The sequence below is a fragment of the Rattus norvegicus genome, chromosome 4 (genome assembly GCF_021556685.1).
Source record: "Rattus norvegicus strain SHRSP/BbbUtx chromosome 4, alternate assembly SHRSP_T2T, whole genome shotgun sequence".
NCBI lineage: Eukaryota > Metazoa > Chordata > Mammalia > Rodentia > Muridae > Rattus > Rattus norvegicus.
This window is the reverse complement of record NC_141537.1, coordinates 120046903-120060919: the sequence shown is the minus strand read 5'-3', so window position 1 is coordinate 120060919 and position 14017 is coordinate 120046903. Positions and strand designations below refer to the sequence as shown.

The 14017-nt window shown below is 48.3% G+C and overlaps 1 protein-coding gene across 1 annotated transcript; it reads right to left on the bottom strand.

The window, feature by feature from the left end:
* Positions 1-183: 183 nt before the first annotated feature.
* Positions 184-6094, bottom strand: Timcc (TIM double twin CX3C motif chaperone). The gene is made up of 3 exons (NM_001106605.1): positions 5959-6094; positions 5023-5163; positions 184-1513 (listed from the first exon to the last, which is right to left on the bottom strand). The coding sequence occupies exons 1-3, from the start codon at positions 6043-6045 to the stop codon at positions 1325-1327; spliced, it is 417 nt and encodes a 138-aa protein (NP_001100075.1). The 5' UTR covers positions 6046-6094; the 3' UTR covers positions 184-1324.
* Between the last annotated feature and the right edge of the window lie 7923 nt (positions 6095-14017).

The window sequence follows — 14017 nt, the reverse complement described above, 5'->3', positions numbered from 1 at the left end:
AGGCTGACCTCAAAGCAGGAGGGCAATCCTCAGCTCTGCCTTACAGTACTGAGATTACAGGTATGTGCCTTTAATCATGGGTATCTCTTCAACATTAACAGCCTTCAAGTTATGATGTGCTCTGGCTTTCTCTTAGTGTTTCCCATTTACTGATGATATATCACTACCCACTAAGAAAAAGCTGGAGACAATGAAACTTTATTTAAAAACCAAACCACTTGGAAAATATATTGCAGGCTTAACACAGCAAACAGACAAATGTATCACTGTTTCAAGTAATTAAATTGGTATAAATACAATATAGTACTCATCCAATAGATAAGGTGCCACATTGGGCCAGCAACACTGCACTGCAAAACCCCCAGTAAAAATGGCATTTGGTAAGAAGGTGTGTGCTTCTCCTGCTGTAGTGGCCCTAGCTTTCCTTGGCCCAAGTTGCTTACTTTTAGGCCTCCTTGTGGCTACAAGGCTCTGTAAATTCAGAGCTGATTAATACTGGGTTTGCACTTTTATTTTGTGAACCCAAGGCCAATACTTCTCAACAGCTCCTGTTTATTCTAGCGACTGGCGTGTGAGTGACAACCAACCCCACTTGCTTTTCGTGAGGATGTGTCACTTCGGTGTACAAGTCAGTGAAGAAAGCTGTTTCCCATGTACACTGTGACACTGTCTGGCTTTTCTGGGGTTTCTAGAATAACAGAATTTGAAGAAATGGACATTCCCATCTTGATGGCCAGAAAATACTAGGAACCTTTAGAAGTTATTTAAACCACTCTCCCTCCTGTATCTTAAATCCACTGTGTGCCCTTGCACAGAAGACAAAACCAAGCAAACTATAGATTTGGAAAGGAGATCTTTTCCTCTCTCTAAATCACTAGCCTACTGGGTTTTGTTTCATAACATATGCAAGGTGGTGTGGTGTTACTTGTGGTGAACAGGATTTGCCAAGCTTCTCTGAGGAGACCCACCTCTCCTCAGGTTTTACCAGGTTTAAGAGAGAGCCACCAGCCTGGATGTTTGTAGTAGAAATCTCAGCCCTTGGTACAAGGTTGATCTCTACTACAGAACAAACATTGCACATAAATATTTAGGATCTAGACTTCTCCTCTGAGCTATCTGCGATCCAAATCTCAGCACCAGCTTCTTTCCACGTCACCTTCTAAGATCCAGATGTAAAGGAACCAGTGTCTGGTAGTGAGCCGCGTTTGCCTGGAACTTGCTGTGTCCTAAGTTTTCCTCATTCGTAAACATTGCTTAACATATTAAACTTCCATTCTTCCTTAAACAGCCTGCTCTCAGCCCCAATGGTCACTGGCAAACAATTTTATTTCCCGATGGATGACAGAGACTCCTTGATCTTCTTGGTCATTGTTGGGATGAGGTGCATGTGGTCATCCACACACTTGGCCACACAGCTGTCTAGCTGTCGCTTCACCTGAAGCTCCTTACTTCCTGCATCCATTGAGTCTTTGGCTTTGTCGTTGCAATGCATGGTGCACCGGGCCAGGCGGTCCTGTGATGAGAAGGAAGAGAGAGAGGGCTGAGAGGCTGGCTTCTGTTGTCTGAGTGTTGGTCCCATGTTAGGCCTTGGGCTACAGGTTTGAGACAGATTGTCTCTGCCAGTTCTAAGTGTAATACTTGCTTAGCTCAAACAGGAGGTGCCACTGGGAAGGCTCAGACTAAGCACCCAGAGCAGAGGAATGAAAAAAAAAAACTTTATACAAGATGCTGGCAGCAAACAAAAGACTATCGTTGGACCTACAAACACCTTGATTCTTTTCCCATTCTTCCATTTCACATGTGTCGTGCTGTGGATTTTTAGACCTATGGCTGTGGATGTGGAGGCCTGAGGTACATTTTAGGGACCATGCTCCATTGCTCTCCCACACAGTCACTGAGGCAGGGCTCTCAATCAAACCCAGATCAAGTCTTGCTTGCCAGCCTGCTGTAGATTCTGCCTCTGCCTTCTAGGGCTAGAATTACAGGTGGGCTGCCATGCTCAAGATACAATGGTTTTTGGTGATCTCAGCTCCAGGCCTGGTGTTCACCTAGCCAGTGCTTTAATCCCCATAACCATTTCCTGAGCCCACATTTTAATTCTTTACTGTCTGTCCTTGCTACAGAAAAACAATTCAAGCATTTGTCAAGCTTCTACTATGTGCCAGGCTTTCTTCTAGTGTGGAATACAGAAATGAACAAAGCACAAGTGTCCCTGCTCATATGGAATTACCAGTAGGGTAGAGTGTTATGAAAAGAGTAGGAAGTGAATTGGGAGTTCAGGAGTAAGGTCTGAACGAATGCAAGCTCTGTCAGGGGTATTTAACATTTTGGCTTCCCTTGGCCACATTGTCATCTACAACAACCAGGTGTAGTGGCACACGCTTTTAATCCCAGCACTTGGGAGCTAGAGGCAGGCAGATCTGAGTTTAAAGCTAGCCTGGTCTACGTAGAGTGTTCCAAGACAGCCAGGGCAAACAGGGAAACTGTCTCAAAAAACAAAAGATAGGAGCGGGGGGGGGGGGGGAAGCAAAAATAGCTAACACACACACACACACACACACACACACACACACACACCCCTCAAAAATAGTTAAACAGGTTTGTAATTTTATGTTGGCATGAATGTGGCCCACAGGCCACAGGATGGGCACCTCTGCTATATATTAGCTGTTATGAGAAAAGAGCCAGGGCCAGTTTGTGTATACTCTATGGTCAGAGGCTGAAAATGAGGGGGGTGGCAAAGATAAATGGCCTGGGGTGTGGAACACCAGGATGTGAGGTACCTACGGCTCAATGGTTAAAGTGCTTGAAGGAGGAGACGGAACTATGTGAGGACAAGTCAAGGCAGAGGACTGAGCAGTGACTGCTGGTCCTAGCATCATGGGTACCCTCCTCACTACCACTGCCAGCAGTTCTGCAAATGAGGTAGCCTGGAGCAACTGTACACGACGGCAAGGAGACACTTACATAGCAACCCAAGAACCAACTTTTCACACATCCGATCTAGAAATTTCTCAAAACTAGAAAAGGAGAAAAGCTCTGCTGTTGTTACTTGGCAGCAGTGACTTGGAAGAGTTTGCACATCGGAGTGTGGAAGTCTACCTCACATCAGGTGTAACTGGAGGTGGATGGAACCCCAGGCTATCAGAAGTGCTTGCTTCTCAAGCCCACAAAATACACTTGGACAAACAAAAGTATGAATATCTCTTCTTCCAGGAAGGAAGAGAAGATTTTATAGTAAGGGCTTGGTGTCACAGGTCTGTAATCCCAGCACTTGGGAGGCAGACACAGGAGGATTGCTGTGAGTTTCCAGCCAGCCTAAGCTACAGAGCTGAGATCTTGTCTCAAAAGACTCCAGTAGTGCTTTTTGTGACTGAACTTTCAGTGTCGTAGAAACCTCTCTCCAGGTCTTCCAAATGGGAAGTTCTGGGGATGCCTTAAAAGTCCACAAAAACCGTTAAGGCAGTGCCCCGATATTGACCTTTTTTTTTTTTTTTAAAAAGATTTATTCATTTATTATATATCAGTACACTGTGGCTGTCTTCAGACACACCAGAAGAGGGCATCAGATCCCATTACAGATGGTTGTGAGCCACCATGTGGTTGCTGGGAATTGAACTGAGGACCTCTGGAAGAGCAGTCGGGGCTCTTAACCACTGAGCCATCTCTCCAGCCCGCTATTGACCTTTTAAACTGTGCGTGGATGTATAACCACCTCGTCTGCTACGGCAGACCTACAGAGGTCAGAGGACAACCCGTGGAGTCGGTTCTCTCCTTCCATCTTTGTGTGGGTTCTGGGGATCAAACTGAGGTCGTCAGACTTGTGTGGCAAGTCCTGAGCTAGCCATTAATCCGCATCTCTTTAAGACTAATACCTCAGTCCACTTTCCAGGAAACTTCATTATTTTAAAAATCAAAGAGGAAGAACTAATGAGATCCCACTCCTAGCTGAGGTGCTACTGGCAGTTTAAAAAAAAAAGTGTTTTATGTTTGCGTTCCAAAATATGTGCATGTGCGCCGTGTGTGTGGGAACCTGCAGAGGTCAGAAGAGTTGTCTCATCCCATGTGGATGCTGGGAACCCAACCTGGGTCTAAAGACCAGTAAGTGCTCTTTAGCAATGGGTCATCTCTCCAGCCCTGACCCGGTAAAGGCTGCTGCAGGAAGGAGAGCTGTTTCTCTTCAGAGTGGGACCACTCTTAATTGCCTAAGCTGCAGTGAAAAACCCCACATTCATGCCCACAAAAGCGACCTTAATTAAATCCAAAATACATTTCATGTAAGAAACAGCCAAAGAAGAAATATAACTAAAAGACCTTTACTTTTTCTTTTATATGTACTGGTGTTTTGTCTGTTTTGTTTGTGTAAGGGTGCCAGGGCCTCTGGAACTGAGATTACAGACAGCTGTGAGTTGCCATGTGGGTCCTGGGAGTTGAGCCCGACTCTCCGAAGAGCAACCGGTGCTCTTAACTGCTGAGCCGTCTCTCCAGCTCCATGATTTTTTTTTTTTGAGATTTCTTTTTTATGTATTTGAGTGTTTGCCTAAATATATGTCTGTGTATCATGTGTGTGCAGTGCCCATAGAGGGACAAAGAGGGCTTCAGACCACTTGTGACTGGAATTACAGATAATTGTGAACCACCATTTGGGTGGGTACTGGGAACTGAGTCTCTGGAAAAGCAGCCAGCACTCTTAACTGCTGAGCCATCTCTACAGCCCCAATTCCACTTTAAGGAATTTTATACTACACAACATAAATTGTATTTGGTATGCAATACATCAAAAAGGCAAGCTGCTTGGTTATAAGATCCTTTGGTATCTTTCTTTTATATTGCTGTTTCTATGGCAAATACAGCACAACTTAATAGCACCCAACTTCCAGGGCTTTTTAAAAATATCAACCCCCCAAAATACCAGGGCTCCCACCAGAGTTAACAGAACCAAGGACCTAAAGCAGAACAAATGCTTCTCATCTCCAGCCAAGGAGCTGTTCAAGGACTCGGGAACTGTGAGACATTCCTCACCTGGAACCTTTCCAGCTCGCTGGTGACCAGGGCCTGGGCTTGAGCCAGAGGTGCATGGCAGCGCTCTATGCATTGGTGCACCTGCTGCATAGACGCCTGGTTGTCTTCACAGCAGTTGGCACTGCACCGGAACATGAGGCCCTGGGGAGGGAAGACAGGGCCTGATTAGACTGGAAAGACTGAGGGCAGTCCACGAAGGACAAGTGTTTGGAGGCCATGCTTCTCTACCTGTATGTTCCTAGACATCTTTTGCTTTATTTTTCCCGCAAATATCATCAGGACTTCAGAAGACTGGGACGATTACCAGGCCTAACATTTGTAGGTTGAGGATGTATGTTCTTGGTAGAGCGCTTTCCTAGTTCTAAGACAGGCTTGTGTTCCATCCTGCTCCACACAAAGCCAGGGTGGTGGCCCATGCCTGTAGTCCTAACACACCAAAGGTGGAGGAGGCAGGAAGATCAGGGGTTGGAGGCCAAGTTGGAGTCCCCATCTGTTGCTATTAGCTCTCATGCTATTATAATGCATCCAAGACTGAACCGGAAGAAACCACGTGCTGAAAACCAGTTTCTGTAGCAGAGTTCAGAGGTCGGCCTGGCTAGTCAACGCCCCACAAGGCGATCGAAACAGTAGAGGGTGATTGAGGGGTAAACTTAGGCAGGGCCAGTAGGGTGAAGTAGGCGGGGCCCACGCCTGAGGGCGTTCGGGGTTCGTGGCGTCTGAATCAACACTGGATAGCCCGAAGGGATTTCAACCTGGTGGTTCTCCTGGGCCGGGCCCTCCGAGCCTCGCGCCTGGTCACCTCAGGGGGCGGCCGAACACTCCTAACCGAGGCCAGGCGGGAGGAAACCGCCCCACGCGAGGCCCGGGGCTCGAACGTCACCCCGCCATCCCCGCCCGAATTTCCAATCCCGTTTGGGCGCGCGGCCGCGCCGCTACCTGCATCTTCCGGATATTCTCTCTCTCCACACTTTTCACCATAGCGTCCACAGCCTCCTGCACTCGAAGTTGCTGCACCTCCGCCATGGCGACCCTGAGCTGCTCCGCGCCAGCGCCCGCGTGTACTCGCCGCGCCCCGCCCCCTGCGCCCGTGCGGGATTCTCAAACCACAGCGTCCCACCCTCTCGCCCCGCCCTGGTCTTAGCCCCGCCCCCAGCGATTGAGTCCCGCCCACTGAACCGGATTCCCCAGCCTGGTCACCGCACGTCCTACCCAGTACCTCGCCCTGTCCCCGGGCCATTGCGCCCTTGTTCTCAGTAGCATTCCCTTTCCCGCACCCTCATCTCCCCCTGGCGTCCAGGTTAAGCAACTGCAGGCAAGAGAAGCGCGCCGCAGCTTCTTCCGCGGAGCCAGGCTTTTTGGTGGCCAAAGATCTCCTTGCTCTGACTTCTTCCGCTTTCTCGCTCTCCCTCTGTCCCTTCCAATTAAAAAAAAAAAAAAAAAAAAAGCGAATGTAATTAGCAGCTCTTGTGTGTACAGTTTGATCAGATATTATTATTGTTATTTTTGGTCTTGGTTTCTTTTTGTTGCCGAACAGAATTTCATTAAATGTACATACCGCAATTTGTTTAGTCAGTTCCCCAGTTGGTGAACATTTTTGTCGAGTTGCTAGTTACTGTGAGTAAAGGGTACAGGGCTCTAGATTTTTTCTCAAGAGTAGTGTGGGAATATGGAGAGACTATAGATAGCGAGACTGTGGAATAGCGGCGAGCTGTTTTGAACTGGATTGGTTCCGTCAGCCATGTGTTCTCATGTTCCCATTTCTACTGTCGTACGTAGTTATCTGTGAAACACACGTGGTCGCTGTTCCCCTACCCATGGGCCGGGTGCAGAGGGCGGCTGCAGGCTGTATTAGAAGAGCTTGGGGCGGGAAAATTCGAGTGTTTCAGGAAATCTCTCCCGTAAGCGGCGATCTTGAATTGAATCTTTGTATTGAGCTAGAAGGTCCTTGCCTGGCACTCAGGAGAAGGAAGAGAATGCTATACAGACACGGGAAGCTGCAGTGGACAAAACGGGGGTAAAAAAAAGGGTTGAAGCTTTGTGGAAACAGCGGCTGTTCGGAACGAAAAAAGGATTAACATGTGAGAGTGCTGGAGATTTTAGCACTTGCTGCAATTTGCCACTAGATGGCAGGCTAACTCTGTTTTGAGAGTAGGAAAAGCCACAATCTATTGTCCTTTGAGGGAAGCTGTGTTTCTCCATGGCTGGGCTTTCCCTCTCCCAAATACTAGGGCTGGGGATAAGATGTGTTCACTACTTCAAGCCAGACTTACATGGATCTTCCAGGAGTAGCTGAAGCCAGGGCGATGGCAGCGGTGACCCAACAGACTAGGTGCTTTGCGAGAACTTTGGATGGGGTATGAAGCAGGCCCTTCACTGTCCATTTTTCTCCCACTGTGCACAAATCAAAGCAGAGGGAGGTGAAGACTCAGGAATATTTAAATCCTAGCAGGGCAAGATGCCTGCCCCAGCCGCGCCGACACCTGACTGTGGGAAGACCTCTCTAGAGACTGACTTCATCGTTCCAGATCCCACAGAAAATTCTTTATAATAAAAGCACAGTTTAACACTTTGTTCTTTCCCCCTTATTCCTAACATGTACCATGGAGTTTCAGCGGCAGCTTCTACAGTAATGCTGTTAGTCATACTGAGATCCGGTTGGAAGCCTTTGGTAAGACAACTTTGTTAGCTTCAGAATTGCAAGACTAGAGGTTCTTCAATGATACAGAAAGTGACTCCTGATATGGGTCAGACATGGGTCCGCTCCCTGAGACAGTGGTCACTTTTTAAAGACTGGATCTCACAGCCGGAAGACAACAGGCCATGCCTCTCTGCAGCTCTTTGTAGGACCAAGACTTAAGAAGCTAACTGTGCTGTGGTCTCAGAGTATTCCCTGACTACTGGTCCTACTCACACCTGGCTCCTCTGTGCTCTCTGCCATGGATGCTATGTTGAGCTGAATCACAGGTGTGAAATATTCCTCAGAATTTATATAAAAATCTCATGTGTCCTTTATTTCTGGGATTTCTCTGGAAAGGCTCCTTGGCCCCCACCCATTCTTCTCATGGTACCCATCTCTTTCTTTCCCTCGCTTATTCTCTTCTAAAATATATTTATTTTTATTTTATGTGTATGTGTGTGTGCCTGATTATATGTATGTGCACCACATGCATGCAGGAGCTCGTGGAGGCCAGAAGGTGTCAGATCCTCTGAAACTGGAATTAGGGGTGTTTGTGAGGTACCATGCCGGTGCTGGGAATTGAACCTGGGTCCTCTGCAAGAGTAGGTAGTGCTCTTAACCACTGAGCCATCTCTCCAATCTCATGTTATTCTCACAATAAAGCACCTCTCTAATATTTATTTATTTAGTTAGTTATTTTTAGCATTTATTCATTTGCTTGAGACAGGGTCTCACTATGTACCAGCCCTGGCTGTCCTGGAACTCACTATGTAGACCAACCTGGCCTCACTCTCACAGAGATCTGCCTACCTCTGCCTCTGCCTCTGCCCCTGCCTCTGCCCCTGCCCCTGCCTCTGCCTCTGCCTCTCTGCCTCTGCCTCTGCCTCTGCCCCTGCCCCTGCCCCTGCCCCTGTCCCTGCCTCTGCCCCTGCCTCTGCCTCTGCCTCTGCCTCTGCCTCTGCCTCTGCCTCTCTGCCTCTGCCTCTCTGCCTCTGCCTCTGCCTCTGCCTCTGCCTCTGCCTCTGCCTCTCTGTCTCTGCCTCTGCCTCTGCCTCTGCCTCTGCCTCTGCCTCTGCCTCTGCCTCTCTGCCTCTGCCTCTGCCTCTGCCTCTGCCTCTGCCTCTGCCTCTGCCTCTGCCTCTGCCTCTGCCTCTGCCTCTGCCTCTGCCTCTCTGCCTCTGCCTCTGCCTCTCTGCCTCTGCCTCTGCCTCTGCCTCTGCCTCCTGAGTGTTGGGATTGAAAGCATGTGCCACCACCACCCTGGTGTTCTCCAGGTTTTAAAGAGAAGTCTGCTCTTCTTCTTGGGGTGGGTTATGTGGTCTCTACGACACCCATATATTCAGTGACTGCATAGAAAATTGAAGAGGAATGAGATTAGAATGAAATATCAAGACTTGAGCAAGACCTAGGGAAGGGAGGGGGTAATCGTCAGAACCTTAAGCTAGGTTGGATACTCCAGGGAAGGGGCATATTTACAGTCCTAAGAAGGTGACCAGACTTCAGAGGGTAATGGCCATGTGGTGTGCTTTGTCACAGAGAGGCTTAGACAGCCCTAAAGCATTCCAAGACTCAGTGTGAGTGGCAGGAAGCCACACAGCAGCAGGAAGCAGGCAGTGTTTCTGATGCCTCTGTGAGGGGTCTTCGGTTCCCAAGGCTTATTTAGGGTAGTTAGTGCTGGTGGAATGGAAGCAGGACAGATCATGGTGGAGCAAAGGCCCTGAATTAGTCCATCATGGTCAAATAACTGTTTTGTGAAAGAGAGTTTATTCCAGGTGTGTGTGTGTGTGTGTGTGTGTGTGTGTGTGTTATGCATGTGAGCATGCATGCCTATATGTGGATCAAATGCATGCAGGAGCCCTTGGAGGTCAGAAGAGGGCAATGGATCAATCACTTAGAACTGGAGTTAGGGGCATTTGTGAGCTACTGTGTGGATCCTGGGAACTAAACTATATCCTCTGCAAGAGCCAGCAACCACCCCTTTAAGATTGTTTTTGAAATGAATTTTAAGTTTGTGTGCATGTGTGTATGTGTGTGTGTGCATGTGTGTTCGTGTGTGTGTGTGTGCATGTGTGTGTGTGTGTGCGTGCGCGTGTGCATACACACACGTGTGTGGAAGTGCAGGCACCTGCAGAGGCCAGAGGAGGAGGTTGGATCCTCTGAAGGTGGTTGTAAGCTGCCCAGTGTTGGTAATGGGGGCTGAAGTCAGTCCTCTGTGAGAGCAGCGTTCTGAACTGCTTAGCCATCTCTCCAGCCCCTGGTCAATGCTCTTTCACTGTGTATTATGGTCAGGAGAGTTAATGAAGTCTGGGGCTGAGGAAACACAGTCTGCAGATTTCATCTTGGGTTTAGCATCAAACTGCTGTCGTGTTCTCAACCTCTAACTATGCAGCCTCCAGTGATGGAGGAGCCACCCTTCCTCCCTCTGTAGAGTGTGGACGGCATGATTAATTCCTAGGTGTGGCGGTGGCTTTGAGATTGTGTCTGTGAGAAACAAGGTAAACAGTTATTATCGTTGCTGGGAATTCTGTGTTTCTTCCTCTCACTCTCTTATTACTGTGGCTGTCATAGCAAACACATCGATGTCTGGATAACTGTTTGTGGAGCCAGCTGTGCCCAGCATATAGGTTACCAGTCTCGTTCCTGTGACAAAATACCCGGCACGAAGTGAGCCGTGGGTCTGGGGAGATGATGGCTCGGCAGGTGAGAGCACTGGCCACCCTTGCACGGGACTCAGATTCGATTCCCAGCATCCACATGGAGGCCTACGCACCTCTGAAACTCCAGTTGTAGAGGATCAGAAGCCTCTTCTGGCCCACTTGAGCACTGTATACACACAGGGCACAGACATACATGCAAGAGGACATTCGCAGACATGAAATAAAATGAATACAGCTTAAAGGAACAATCTAAGGGAGGAAAGGTTTGTTTAGTCCCATCATTTAACAGAGGAAACCAAGGTCTAGAGAGAAGACTCAGCAGCCAAGGGCATATACCGCTCTTTCGGGGGACCCAGGTCCATTCCCAGCACCCACACCTGGCTCACAACTGTCTATAACTCAGTTCCAGGTGATCTGGCTACCTCTTCTGGCCTCTGCAGACTCAACACCTGAGCCCGTCTGCCGCACTCTTGTGCTTCTCAGTGCAGCAAGGTCTGTTTGTGGAGCTTTGGCAGAAGCCTTTTTTTTTTTTTTTTGGGCTGACCTTACGCTTTTCTCTGTTTGAGACTTAATTTCTTTACCCGCATAATGAACCATTCGCCCATCTCTATGATGCTCACTAACTTTACTCCCTATATGGTCTATCAAAGTGGCTGAGCCCCCTTTGAGTCAAATGTGGAAGTGTTGGAGGGAACGGGAGACTGCTTCAGAGACTGTGAGGGCCAGCCAAGCCTATCAACTCAAATGGGAGGAACGCTTTGCTTTGGCTCAAGGACTTGGTGGTTTCCACTCAAGGCCAACTGCCTGCCACCTTTGGCCCCGTGGGAGGCAGCATAACGTGGCAAAGCATGCAGCTGGGAAGCAGCGAGGAGGAGCTGGAGTCCTTTAAGGACACTTAACTTCCTCCCACTGGGCCTCACCATCTCCTGGCAGTGCCACAGACTAGGGGCCTTTGGGGGACATGGATCCAAACCATAACAGGGTCCTTCTGAAGACTGGACGGGTGTGGTAAGGTGTTGTGGGACACAAAGGTCCTTGCTCCCACAGATCACTAGGGCAACCAAGAATGTTAAACACACAGGGCCTCTTCTCAACAGAGGAGATAAAATACCTGTTTTCCTGCCCAGAAGGCTGGGCATGGATCTTGTTAACGACCTGGTGACCTTTTTGTTATCTGTAGAACTAGACCTCACCCACCTTTTTTTTTTTTTTTTTGCTATAGAGGCAGTCCTTTCTCCAAGTCCCTAGAACGATAGCCATCCTTACGGGAGATGTCACATGTATTTTATAACCTGCTGACCTTTATGAGACCACATTAGATTCTAGTTCTTTAGCTATAGAATTCACCCTCATGGTCACATGTACTTGTAAATGAGTTTCTAAGTTGTCTCACCTTAAGCTTTATTGTGCACCACTATTGGAAAGACTGCTGCCTGGAAACCTCTTCCCAAATTGTACTGTGTTTTAAGTATGCTGACATTGAACTGCCTGGCATTAGACTCCTTGAAGTCTGATCCAGGTTACAAAGTCAATCTGAACCAGGTTTTCTTTTTTTCCTTTTGCTTTTTCCCTTCCCTCCTTCCCTCCCTCCCCCATCCCTCCCTCCCTCCGTCCCTCCCTCCCTTCCTTCTTTCTTTGGTTGTATTTTTTCCCCCCTAGACAGGTGTATCCCTTACTGTCTTAGAAGTAGCTCTGTAGACCAGGCTGGTCTTGAACTCACAAGATCCACTTGCCTCTGCCTCCCAAGTGCTGGGATTAAAGGCGTGGGCTGCCACCACTGCCCGGATGAGTCAGGTTTTCATTCTTATCTCTTCGAGGTCACTTTCCTGTCTGACACTTGCAGAGACCCCCTCAGTGGGTTGGATGAATGCAGAGAAGTTGGATGAGTCCTGGGTTCAAGGGGCTAGCAGTGGGATCTCTCGAGGGGACCCGAAGTGGCTGAAGACTCATTCAATCTATCGAGTGTACAGTATAGATGGCGCGAACACACCCGGGTCCACAGGAAGAGCAACAGAAGGGCTGGAGGCAGCACAGGATGTCAGTGACTTCACACTGCAGGAGGTTTCTGCTTAGACAGCAGGTGAACAGCTCCTACCCCACGTGGGCCAGGACGACTGTGGGTCACATATAGGAAATAGAAAGTTGCCTTTCACTTCTGATAATATGTCAATTAATCTGTGTCATTAAGTCATTGTGGCTGGAGCTCTGGGGTGTGCGGTGGGTGGGAAGAGGTGCCATGCTGATGGTCTGTGCTGGGGAGGGTGAAATATAATAAAGGGGGTGAGAAATTCTGCTGTCAAACTCTGGGCCTTAGGACAAACAGCCTCAGCGTGTAGCTCAGGAACCCCAGACAGGCAGGACTACCTCGGCCCAGCTACATGCTTAGCAGGCTCGCTTTTCTACTCAACAGTGGAAGACCTGAACCTGGAGACAAGGGCGGGATTGTTTTTCCTGTTGGCAGCATGGAGGGTACTTAGCAGAGGGCAAAGAAAGTATAAAATGTGTGTGTGTGTGTGTGTGTGTGTGTGTGTGTGTGTGTGTGTGCATCTGCACAGCTACATCTGGCTTTTTAATTTTTAAAACATTATTTATTTATTTCTCTATATGGGTATTTCATCTACATGTATGTGCACCACATGCATGCCTGGTGCCCAGGCATGCCAGAAAAAGGCATCAGAGCCTCTGGGACTGGAGTTGCAGACAGTTGTGAGCCACTGTGTAGGTGACAGGAATTGCAGTCAGTGACCTTAACTGGCTGAGCCACTTCTCTAGCTCCAACAGTGAGCACTCTCTGTGCGATCCTCGGATTGGATTTCAGATCCTTATGCAGACACAAGTGCTTTCACTCACCGAACCTTTATTTATTCAGTGTTTGGTGTTAGCTCAGGTTGGACCTGCTCCTCTTGCCTCAACTTCTTGTGTGCTGGGACTATAGGTTGTGTGAGGCTAACCTGGACCACAGGAGACACTGGCTCAGAAAAAAATGGAGACAAACGTTTATTAAATAGCATGGACGAAGAGCCTAGAGTTACACCGCACAGCAATGTGTTGTGTTACCACTGTATATGGGTCTTAGTATTATAAGCAATTATGCTTTTCTTTCAAATGTTTACATGGCTTTCCAAGTTTTGTACAACAAACGAGTCTAAGCCGACTAGGTGGACATTCTTTTAACATTTTTCTCTGCAAGTGTATGTGTGTGTGGTCTGAGTATGCGTGTTTGGATGCAAATAGGTACATGCGTGTGCATGGGCACACGTGTAGTGAAGATGACACTGGTGTCTTCCTAAATTACCCTCCACTTTATTAATGCAGGCCCTCCCCATGAACCCACAGCTCACCGACTTGACTAGTCTGATTACCCAGCTTGCCTTGGGACCCCCTGTGTCTGCCTCCTGAGTGTTGGGTTTACAGGCAGCCATTTTGCCCAACGTTCTGTGGAAACATGGGTTTCGGGGATTCCCAACTCTGTCATGCTTGCTATGTACGACTTTATCTACTGAGACAGATCCTTTAATTATGAACAAATTCTTTTGTGGCTGGTAAAACACTTTACTATCATGTGCGAGGCCCTGAATTCTAACCTTAGCAATGAAATAAATACTTTTCTCAGAGCACCCTATCCTAATTAACGAGCACGGAGGACAGTGAGGACTGACTG

What these genes read in the sequence shown, in the direction of transcription:
- Timcc (NM_001106605.1), bottom strand. Translation starts at nt 6,045, where the DNA reads ATGGCGGAGGTGCAGCAACTTCGAGTGCAGGAGGCTGTGGACGCTATG. An exon ending in AGAATATCCGGAAGATGCAG is followed by an intron (nt 5,164 to 5,958) that starts GTAGCGGCGCGG and finishes TTCCCTCCCCAG; the next exon opens with GGCCTCATGTTCCGGTGCAG. An exon ending in GCGAGCTGGAAAGGTTCCAG is followed by an intron (nt 1,514 to 5,022) that starts GTGAGGAATGTC and finishes TTCTCATCACAG; the next exon opens with GACCGCCTGGCCCGGTGCAC.